We start from the raw sequence: 12,322 nt of genomic DNA, 5'->3' as shown, positions 1-12,322 counted from the left end.
TTCGTTCAATTTCCATCCTACGAGGTAAAAATAAAAGGAAACAAATTTGTAACTCTTAACGAAATTTATTGAATAGAAATTTTAAGAATTTACGATACATAGCAGTGTTATACAGAATTTTTAATATTTTTATTTATGTATTACATATGTTACTTTTCTTATATCGGAATTTCATATTTCTATATATGTTTAAAATGTAGAAGAGATTAAATTCTTTGCACAGATATGTGAAATAAAATTTCACGTGATGTTATAGATATTTCGAATAATATATAAATATTGAATGATGTCTATTAATTTTAAAATATTTTATAAATATTTATAAATCTGGAATATTCTTAAAAATTGATAAAGTTTCTATTAATCAAATCTTTTTTATTAATTTAACAATTTTATTGTATAAATAGAAAATCAAAATAAATTAGAAAAATCTTTTGCATGCAAAAATGAAAGTATACAAAAATAAGGATAAATATTTAAAAAATTTTTATTAAATAATAAATTTCCCTATTAAAGATAATTATACAAGTTTATTAACTATAAATTTATAATATTTAATAAATTTATAATTTATAAACTGTAAGCTTGAGTTTATAAATTTTATTACGTAATTTATAAAATCATATTCTTAAGAAAAATATAATTTTAAATGTAATCTAAATATAATTTTAACAAAAATTTTGATTCTAAATAAAAATTTTCCTTCATATAAAATTAAAAATTAATTTATAAAAGAAACACTACTATTAATTCAAAACTATGTTTAATATTACAAATAAAATATTATATAATATAACATTTTGTCTTTTTCTATTGTTAATTCTAATATTTTATTTTTCTTTCTATTTTCTCTCTCTCTCTCTCTCTCTCTCTCTTATATATATATATATATATATATATATTAAATTATATATATATATAATTTAGAGATTTTTTTTTATTTTAAAATTGACTTATTGTTATTTAAAATTATATCACATTTTTATCAAAATCGATATTATATTATTATTTTTATATTCAGAAATTCATTTTTTAAATGTTGGAAAAACAATTTCTAATTAAATCTATTTTATAACAATTTTAGCTTCAAACAGAAATATTAGAATATATTTATATTATATATTCTTAATAATTATTAAACAAAAATCATTCTTTTTATGAAAATAATTAAACTTTATTTTTATGTATATACAATTTTTATAAATATTATATTCTTAATTTTTCAATTCAAAGTTTATTTGAGTTTTAAAAATTCTCATTATATATCTCTCTTCATTATATATATATAAAATTTTGTAATAAATTCTATCAAATATCGAGAGAAGTTTTTACCGTTTTTTATTTAAATTAAAAAAATATCAACAACAAAAACTTTCTTGGACATCTGATATATTATAAAACAACAATTATTTATTTTTTACTAATTTTAATTCCATTTTCATTTTAAAAAGTATTTCTATCAAAAATGAACAGTATTTAAATTAAAAATGATTTATTTATTTAAATTGTTATCATAGGATTAATTTATTTTTAATAAAAAAATGAATAATTAATTGAAAAGACGCATTATTTTAAGTTGTTATCTTTTATTTTTACTTCAAATCAATTTGTCCAGATCTAATTACGTATTATCTTTTTTCTTGTAAGAAATATAATTTTATATATCGAATAAGAAAAAACTTCATAAGTTTAATAATTTTTACTATCAACTATAAGTTAATGATACTATAACTTGAATGTATTTAAGTTTCACATATAGAATGTGTATATATTGTATGAATTCAATTTAAAACGAACATAAGTAGATTCTTTGCTCTTCCTTTTCTTAGTTATAATTAAGCGTGTAGACATATTCAAGAATTTAAGGAATATCTGAATGACGCAATGTCGTCGAGAATAGTGCATGTAATAGCCCGTAGTGTATACTAACAAATTTATAGCACCAAATTGATTGGAGTAGAAGTTTACGATGGTTTTTACATCCGGCCTGTCTCGTGTCGATATAGTTGCAATTCGAGACTGTTCGAATTTTAAGTAAATGTTCGTAGGATACGATATACCCGTAACGTTTTATAGAAAATCCGTTTCCTCTTTTCCAGACGAGTTTAGAACCCTCCTTCTTCCGTGATCTTAGGCGCGAATGAAGATCTTCGACGAAAAATAGGAAGAGAAGTACGTGTTAATACTAAGAATATGATTGTAGTTAGAGATATCCAGTCATCGTAAAGAATTAGAAGAAAAAGAATAACTTTGGTTCTGACTCGTGTTCAAGGTGCGGCATTATATGGGATCCAGTTATAGGAACGAATTCGATGCTTGAAAATAATAATAATAATAATAATAATAATAATAATAATAATAATAATAATAATAAAAAATAGGTTTGTACGAAAATATGATTTTTGCTTCGCTTTGAAATTGACTAATTTATATCTATTGCTATAATTTTATATCTAATTTTATATTTAATTGCTATAATTTTTATGAAATTTGCAATTCTTTTTTCATGGCTTATGTTATGCACTTTTATTTTTAATTTTTAAGTAATTTACAATCTATAATATAAATGTTTTTATTAATTGTTGAACATTTATAATATTCTAAAGAAAAAATGATTAAATAGAATATCAATCACTTAATTTTCTTTGCTACTTTTATTTGAAAATTTATTTTTTAGTTTAATAAAAGTTAAATAATTTACAAAATTTAAATAAATTTTAAAGTAAATTTATTTTAATAACATTTGCAATAAATTTTAATAAAATTATTGAATTAAAAATAAACTTTGTAACTTAAAAAAAAATTAAAATTCAAAATATATATTCATATATATTTTATTATATGAATATATTTTATTGTTTTTAAGTATTGAATATCTAAACAAATCCCACATATGATGCTGTACTCTTCAATAGCATTCATTTTTTAATCTATAATAAAATTAATTATTTAAATTGTAATATCACTTTTATTTTTATTATTTTAAAAATAAATAAAATTCTAAATTTTAATATCAATTTAATAACATTATATACTTAATATATAATATTTAATTCAATATTATATAATAATGTTTAAGATAATATTTATATTAATTTTTTAAAACTAAGTATATATTTATAAATCATATATTCTAATTTAATATATGCATCATTATAAACTAAATTTTTAATTAAATTTTCAATCAGTATTTTTAATTTAGAAAATTGTTAAAATATGCAACATTGTATTGATTTACTAAATATATATTATAATTTATTATTAAATATAATATCAAAAGTATAATACATCCATAATATTAAATTGTATTATAAATTATAATATGTATTTATGTATAATAAATTTTAAATCTATAAAATTAAATATTTTTTAAATATAATTTTTAAATATACAATACACAAAAATTATTAATAATAATAGTATTATACTTTTAATAAAAAATATTGTACGAATATCATTATTTCTATATTTTTAAAAACATATGTATCTTTATATTAAAAAAAAATTAACAATTTAGAAATTATTTAGCATAAATTATTAATAATAAGTTAATAATAATAATAGCAACTAAACAATTAAACTATTAATAAAATGAAAAAATTTCAATTTTGAAACGTTTAAAAATTATAATGTTTTATCTTTATTTAAATATCATTGTAATGTTAAATTGATATTTTAATTTATATGATCATATTAATATTTTATTCAAAATATTAATTTCTATTCCAAAAAAAACATTATTAAATATCTAAAACTCATTTTTTTTTATTTGAAATATTTTTGTGAAATTAAATAAAATTAAATTAACATTAACATTAACATTAACATTTACATAATTAATTGTAAGCGATTGAAGTGTTTTAATAAGATATTTTAGCTAAATTAAAATTTTAAATATCTCGCTTGTTTTTGATAAAATAATATATTAAAGGGAAAAAAAATATAATTAATATCTATATTTTAAAAAGACAAATGATAAACAATAAATTTTTCTCAAGATCATCTATTTTTTCTTTTTAATTTAGCTAGTATTAATAATATTAATATCATAATTCAATAATTGAAGTTATTAAAATTAATTTAATTGTTTATAAGACTATAATGATCTTCACATGATTTGATGACATAACTTTGAAAGTGAACACTTTAAAAATATGTGAGTACAAATGTAAATAATATACAAAATTTAGCAATATATAAAATATAAATAGAAAATAGTATAATAAAGAATAAAGAAGCAAATATTATTTTACTATCTTATAACAAATACTCAGAATAACTCTCATCGAATACTTATATTCTCTAAATATTTATTTCGATGTATATATTTTTGTGAACAATAAGTGATTGAAATAACCAGTTAATTCCTTATAACTTGTTATAAATAATATTATCACATATAATTTTAATGCATTCTCTGATATTAGGAATTAAAGAATATTTTTATAGATTATTATTTTAATTGTAATCCAAAGAAAGAAATCTGGACATGTAATCAGATATAATAGCTTATTAAATATATTGTGATTAATTGTATGAAACTTTTTATTAAACGTCAATCTAATCAAGATATATATATTATTTCAATTATATCTTAAATTCAGTATCTAATGATATTGAAAATTTTTTTCTAAAAATATTCTCATTGTCTTTTAAAAAAAAAAAAATCAGTTTTTACACAATTAAATAAATATATATGATGATTATATTTAATGCCTTGTGTGAATTAATTATAATAATATACTATTATTCTGTTTAATTACAAACAACATCATATAATTTATTAAAATAAAATATAAAAAAATATATATATATATTTATTATTTTCTAGGGTGCTTGATGTAGAAAAATGGTACGAAAATAGTCCCTTCAACGTGATTCTCTGTCTGAATTTATTGGATCGTTGCGATCGACCTAACACTCTACTTCGCCGCCTGAAGTCATCTTTAGCTCCAGGTGGTCGTTTGGTCGTAGCTTTAGTTCTTCCATTCAGCCCTTACGTAGAAGTTGGTGAAAGAGGTGACCACAAACCGTCGGAATATTTGCCAGTAAAAGGGAACGGTCTAGAAGGTCAAATAGCTAGCCTTGTCGACAGAGTTTTCGCACCATTAAGTTTAAGATGTCTGGCATGGAGCAAACTGCCTTACCTTTGCGAAGGAGATCTCGGCCAAGCATATTATTTTCTTGACGACGTGGTATTTGTTCTAGAAGCACAGCCAGTTAGTACGCAATCGTGTGAATTTCCAATAAAAAAATGTTTCTATAATCTTATACGTTAGAATCTTTTAGGATAGCTCACGATACTCTGCTTCTGAATGGATAGATATAGAGCCATCTGGAAGAAAATGCTGTAACATACTTGAACAGAGTGGTAACGAACAAAATACAGGTAAGTCACACTTGTAAAAACTTTAATGATTGCTGTTCATCAGTTAGAATTATGCAAGAATACAGAAGAGCAATACTGGCAAGCGACAACGAGCTTAATGTGCAAATATAGCGGTAGCATTGGTGTATTATAATTCATCATCATTAATCGATTGTCCATTTATGCAATCGCTAAATGAACAACGACGGTGCGCATGTTACAATGATCTTACTGTCAAAGTCAGAAGGTGCAGAAAACTTGTACACGGTTCCTATTGATATTAAATATGACGCGAGAGCGATAAAATTTGGAAACTGGATTCTGAACAACAGTTCATACAGTCGCAACTTTACCTCGCATACACCTAAAACATTTAATTTGTTTCGAGATTCGGTTTTTTGTACCTTTTATCATCAGACTTTGTTTCCGTGCTCCCTCTTTCTTCTTTTTTTTATTTTTTTTTTTTATTTTTTTTTATTTTTTTATTTTTTTATTTTTTTTTATTTGACATACACCTAGCGACTTAATCATGGATATGCTTAATCGTGTCAACGCTTTGACAACAAGATAAACGGCGACACGTTACGTTAGTCTTGTAATAACTACTAGAAGAAATAGGTTCATTTAGTCGTTTTTGCAAATACACTTTGGCGTGTAACAGGTAAATCGTCAAAAATTATTTAAAGATATTATAGCAGCCTTACTTTAAGATCATATCGATTAACAGAAAACAAAGAATATACAGGACTTAAATTTCGGTGATATGTATTTCAGATTGCATGCATTGCGCAATTTCTAACATTTTGTGTGTTGAAATGTGGATGGCTCATAACTGAAACTACGACGTGTTTTATCTACTAATTTCATAATAATAATACATATAAACAATAAAAAATATAAGAAACCATAAGATTAATTTTAATAATGTCAATACTTTCAATTTAAGAAAACATATTTGAAATTTATATATATTCATTATATATTTATTAAATTTCATCAAAAAATTTATAATAATGATATTAATATACTTTATTATTTCATACTTAACATTTCATGTTATTTTTCTAATATTAATATAATATTTTCTAATATAACAAAATTAATTGAAATGAAAATATAAAATTAAAATAAATAATTTAATATTTTATCATATGTTAAATATCTTTACGTTATTATATATATATAGATATATATATCTTTATCAGCTACATCCGCTACTAAACTATATCATTTCATATTGTTTGAAAATTACGAAAATAAAATGTTTTTGTCTTTACATATTTTTTTATATATAATAAGATCCATTATTTTACAACTTGCATATGTAACAAATTATTAAAAAATATATTTTAAACAATGTAAGTAATTTCAAAATATTCTTGAATTGTTCTTCTAGATATTAATATAACTAATAATTAATAATTGATATTTAAATAATATGAAGTTATAAATGAATTGGTATAGAAAATTATTTAAGATTGTAAAAAATTAAGATGTAATAATTTTCAATTCAACTCATAATATCAAATTAAATAACTTTGAAAAAATTCAAATTTTATTATGATTTATTCATCTTATTTAAATTCATTTAAATGTTATCGTGTATATTAATAATAAAAAAATTATCATTATATTATATATTTTTTATATATTATATAAAATATTAAACAATAAATCTATTTCAACAAATAATTAATAAATTTAATAAAATAACTTAGTAAATTTAAATATAAAATAGTCAAAATATTTCAAATGAATGAAATTATTATCCTATTTTATGTAAAAAATGTAAGAAAATTTAAATCTATGAGAAGAAATTTAAAAAGAAATACTGCACATACACAGATAGTGTAAATTGCTGATCACAGAAATCTGAGCCCTGTTAACAATTGATCATTATAATTGCTGCAAATGTTAAAGATAAATAAATATACATGCGTTTTATAACAGACACGTCTATAGAAAGATGTCTAAACAGAAACACACATTCGCACACATTCATATAAAATTTTGCTATTTGATAGCCGAAACTTTACAATCATCGAACCTGTATATAACAAGATTCATCAAAGCATTCATCCATTTTACACACATTCCTTACACAAATTTACTGTTTATATTCAGAAATATAGAGTTCAATATTTTGATATTATCGAGCAAGAAGGAAACATTTTACCATCGCAGATATGCGTATAACAATTGAATTTAAAACGATTTTATTTCTACAACCAAAATAAAATGCATTTTATCGAAAAATTTCGATTGAAATAATGCATGATATTTTTTTTCTTTTTCTCTCTTTTTCTTTTCTTAGTTTATTACGCATTTCGCGGTTGTCAAAGATAATACCATTTATAATATCAGTGCACAGAGAGAAAATTTTGAGCATTGGTGCAAATCACGCTACAAACATTTTTTAATAATGTAATTTTTTATTCTTTTCTTTTTTTAATTGTATATAGTAATGAAATAATTTATTTCTTGAAAAATATCTATAAATTGACCAATGATTTCGTTTTTTATATGTGCACACCGCATGTTACTGCCCATGGAGCTTATAAATTATTGTAAATTTTAACATTAACTTGACAGATAATAATATTAGACATAACAACAATATATGTTTGATCTATTTTTATAAATAAACAATAATTTATACAGAGAAATTTTTAAAAAACTATATATATACGCATATATAGTAATTGAATATTTATTTTAACTGGATAATTTTTGTTAATTCATTTCATTTAAATCAAAACAATATCCTATAATTTATGTAATAAATATTCAAAAATTAAATAATGCGAGGTCGAGTAACAACAAGAATTATGATTGCTTATATATACTCTCATATTTGGAGTATTTATAACAATATTTAATTAGTAAATCTTTCATATTTATATGCAAGACTAAATTTAATTTTTATAATTTGTGTAAACTTCCAATACATACATAAAATTTGCTCATATAACAAAAAACATCTTCATAATAATGTTAATCAGGTATCATTGGAACACAAGTGGTGAGATATTAAATCAATGCACAACAATAAAATATAAATGCCATTTTATAATACATATTCATAATATGTAAATTATTTATTATAAGGTAGATAATTCAAAACTATCTTTCCCCACAATTATAATTTAAATAAACCCCATAGGCAGATTATAAAAATTCACAAACTTAAAGCAATGAAATAAAGCTAATTTGAATATGAATAACGGTGTGAATTTCGATTGACTATATATAAATTTATTTTCACTACCCACGTTTATCACAGTCCACGCATGACTCGTTTTGTCTCTTAGTATTTTGAAGTCCTAAACGCCAACAACATTTGAGCAATCCTTCGGGTTGTTTAAATACAAAACACCCATCTAACCCATAAACACCACATGACTAGAACATCATAGAGCGCAAAGACAAAACTTAGTCTGCCGCTTAAAAAGCGAAGACATATGTTTAGTCTAGCTTGCGTTGTTCGCATAACTCCTCTAAACCTCCAGTCTTTCTGCATAAAAATTATAACTCTTTATTTGATATCTCTAGTCATGTAACGAGGGTATATACTTAAAATGTAAACCATAAGAGATACTTACAATGATGGGAGATAAGGAGTACCCGTATGATCTAATCGATGTTTATCTTCATTTTTCCAGCTTGAAACAGGAATATGTGGAGGTGGCAGAAAACTTCTTAATGACTGTACAAGCTGTATTGTATCCACCAATGCTGTAAAACAAAATCAAACCAAAACATATATATTTCTATTTCATTAATGGAAGAAAATTGGCAAAAGATATATGAAATAATCATAAAAGCAGTATTTGATATCTGATAATATCACTCGTTAATATAATATAAAATATAATTAATTTATAACAAAAATTTATTTGTAAACCTAACAGAAATATTATATTAAAAGATAAATATTAAAATAGATTATATATAACATATTTTATTACTTTTTTGTAAAGCTTCTGATTGTTTTCCATATGGTTTGCACATTGCAGGACGTACACAAGCTTTCATTCTTGCCATATTCTTCATAACTTCTGCAAAAGCTCTTACAATTTTTTCTTGTCCTCCTATAATATAATAATCATTAATAAATCATTTAAAGTTGACAAAGTATCTCATCATTTTTTACAGTATGAAAAAAAATTTTATAAAAAAATATATGAATTTAAAAAATATAAATTACATTAAAAATTATTTTAAAATTTAAAATTCTTTTTTAAATATAAATTATTTTGTTTTAACACAAATTAAAAAAAAATATATATATAACATAATTTTCATAAAATATATTTAATGATATATATTTAATAAAAACTATCATAAATATTTAAAAAAAGAAAACTTTATGAAAAATTTAAAATATAAAAATTAAAGATTTAAAAAAATAAATAAATATTTTATATTCATGTTTTTAAAACTCATTTTAAATATTAATTTTATAAATCAAAATCTATTAACCTTCTGAATTTGAAGATGCCCGAGATCCTTTCTCATTTTCTAATGGCCAAGCTCCATTATGTAAAGCTAATAAATCTTTATTTGCATTTCCTATTCCTTGTAAATTTCCCAAACCAAGTCCACTGAGATTGTCCAAATTATCCAAATTCGTTCTTAAAAAGTCTGTTAATTTATGATCAGATATTGGAATATTAGGTATTAAAGATTCATAATGTTGCTTGCCAGTAGTTTTTTTTTCTTGTGACACAGGTCGATGTGGAATATTTAATGATGGACGGCTTGGAGGACGTTGAAGATTTATTTGGTTTCCAGCACTTCTCATTTCAGTCAAATCTGCTGTTGACCCTCCCATATGAGTATTTGGATTAGCAGTACTTAATGTCTATAATAAAAGGACATAATTAATTTATAAAAATGTAAAAATAAATTTAAAATGTTTTGTTATATAAATTAATAACAAAAAAAATTCATGCTTACTGCTTGAAAATCTGTATTATGAGGAAAACTACTACGTAAAAGAGAAGCTGTTGTTTCATTTTCCTGAATATAAGTTGGTGCCATATGTCCCATTTTTTGAGTTAATTCAAGTTGATTTTTGTAATAACGACAAGCAGGATTTGGACAGTTTTGTACCACTTCTATTATAAATTCTTTTTCCATACCAAAACATTCTCGTCCAATAGTATATGATTCCATAACAGCTCTAACTGTTCCTTCTAAGCCTAAATGTAGACCATGTGGACCATTCATATGCTTTAACATCACAGCATTTGCAAAATGTTCATATGGCAATATTATTTTTCCATTTTCCCTAAGAACTAGTCTTCCCTGAGAATCCAGAGCAATTCTTGATGCCATCATCCTATTTATATATTATAAAATATGTATTTAGAATTTTATGAAAAATTATTTTTTATAAATATATTAATAATTATTTTATTCAAATAACTTTATATAATTTTTATATGCATAACATTATATAAACAATACAAAAGATTAAGTATTCTTACTGCAAATAGGCAGCACTTGGAATCATAGATGCATCTTTAAATTCAGAAAAGCATTGCAGCAATTCAATGCTTGGATTCCAACCTTTGTTCTGAAGATAGGCTTGTAATAACATATACATTTTCTCAGTAACATAACCAGCACTACTTGGTGTTCCAGGATAACCTGATCCTCCGCCTGGTGGTCCCATTTCGGTTTGCATACCTTTGGCAACAATATTTTTCATAGTTTCTGCCAAGTCCATTCTGTATAAATAAAATTATCTCTATTAGCCCCCCCAAAAAAAATTAAAAAAAATGTCTACAATTAAAAAACTAAAAAGCACATCATAAACATAAATGTAGATTAAAATTAGTTGCTAATGTTATGTGTAATTCATAATTCAATTTTTGTAGGAAAATATAATTTTAATTAACAGAATACTCTTAATTTCAATTTGACGATTATATTATAGATTAATTGATCGAATATTTTTGAACAATTTTAATTCGTACAAAACTAATGTTTAAAATATTAAGATGTACAGTAACCGTACCGATGCTAATTGACACATGTAATAAAAAAGGGTCAGGAAAATGTGTGTAGGTTGCCAGGGTAGCAAGCTTGGCATTTTAAAAATCCATGCATATTCGAATCCTCCGGCCATTGTTATTTTCGGGATGAAGACGTCTAAAGAAACGATAAAAAAACACTGATGCGAGCCACCGCCCCCCTTTAAAAGCGGAGGGAATGAACGTTTTGGACACTCACCCCGTACCGAGCACGACTTTCACTCACTCGAAGTGTAACCGGGAACACTACAGGACCCGTTTATCACTCTAATCGCCGCTACTTGGCATACTCTCATTAATGATTCTTCTCACATTTACGAATAACATAAATCGTGATAATTATTTCCGCAAGGATTGTTTGCGCAGCTGGCCGCCAGAGGCGCATTGCCTTCACGATTTTTAGCGTATCCACGTATATATGCACCTAAGGCATTTCAACGCTTATGCGACGCCACTTTGCGCATTTATCAATATTATTTTTTACAATTGATAGATTTGACAGTATTCAAATATTTCCTATTAATTGAAAACCGTATATTATGATTTATCTTGTCTCATATTGTTTTATTGATATTTAATATTAAAATGTTTATTTTTTTTTATAATGTATTTACATATTTGTGTTTGATTATCTATATTATTAAATTGTATATATCTATATTTAATTAAATTCTACAATTATATTTTTCAAAGCAAAATTATTATTTTATTTTATTTAAAAATCGATGCATATATATTTATTATTTTAATTATTATTTATATATATATATATAATTATTTTAAAATTCAATAATCATAAATTTTACATTTTGATATAATTTTTATATTAAGCAATTAATTTTTTAATATTATTTTTAAAAATCTAACGTTTTTTATAGTATTTTTTTATTTAAAAATAGTTTAATTTAGAAGT

General features: G+C 22.7%; 2 protein-coding genes across 8 annotated transcripts in view; one reads left to right on the top strand and one right to left on the bottom strand.

Annotated features, from left to right (window-relative positions):
- LOC100871433 (protein-L-histidine N-pros-methyltransferase) overlaps positions 1 to 9,327 on the top strand; it is a 47,761-nt gene extending 38,434 nt beyond the window's left edge. The window contains exons 4-6 of one of the 4 annotated variants that reach the window (XR_015293385.1): positions 4,832 to 5,219; positions 5,280 to 5,389; positions 9,031 to 9,327. Coding sequence is in view for 2 of the 4 variants with exons in the window: in XM_086912415.1 (XP_086768541.1) it covers positions 4,832 to 5,219; positions 5,290 to 5,389; positions 6,143 to 6,204 (550 nt within the window). In the remaining 2 variants the exon portion in view is untranslated. Of the gene's footprint in view, positions 1 to 4,831; positions 5,220 to 5,279; positions 5,390 to 6,142; positions 6,645 to 9,030 lie in introns of those variants that run through there. The other 3 variants (XR_015293386.1, XM_086912416.1, XM_086912415.1) reach the window with 3 other exon arrangements.
- Positions 8,425 to 11,803, bottom strand: LOC100866241 (uncharacterized). 4 transcript variants are annotated; one of them, XM_012492925.3, is made up of 8 exons: positions 11,609 to 11,803; positions 11,394 to 11,527; positions 10,861 to 11,103; positions 10,328 to 10,712; positions 9,851 to 10,232; positions 9,337 to 9,459; positions 8,971 to 9,103; positions 8,425 to 8,882 (listed from the first exon to the last, which is right to left on the bottom strand). In XM_012492925.3, exons 3-8 carry the CDS (start codon positions 11,100 to 11,102, stop codon positions 8,834 to 8,836), a joined length of 1,314 nt encoding a protein of 437 aa, XP_012348379.1. In that variant the 5' UTR covers position 11,103; positions 11,394 to 11,527; positions 11,609 to 11,803; the 3' UTR covers positions 8,425 to 8,833. The 4 variants fall into 4 exon arrangements, with proteins under 4 accessions (XP_012348379.1, XP_086768539.1, XP_003698175.1 ...); XM_086912413.1 differs by having other exon boundaries at positions 10,861 to 11,062; XM_003698127.4 differs by lacking the exon at positions 11,394 to 11,527.
- Positions 11,804 to 12,322: the final 519 nt, after the last annotated feature.

The sequence above is a fragment of the Apis florea genome, unplaced genomic scaffold (assembly GCF_048593485.1).
Source record: "Apis florea isolate Af1SG1 unplaced genomic scaffold, ASM4859348v1 contig_3391_pilon, whole genome shotgun sequence".
In the NCBI taxonomy this organism is placed as follows: domain Eukaryota; kingdom Metazoa; phylum Arthropoda; class Insecta; order Hymenoptera; family Apidae; genus Apis; species Apis florea.
The sequence above is the reverse complement of the archived record's forward strand: the minus strand, read 5'-3'. Positions and strand labels throughout refer to the sequence as shown.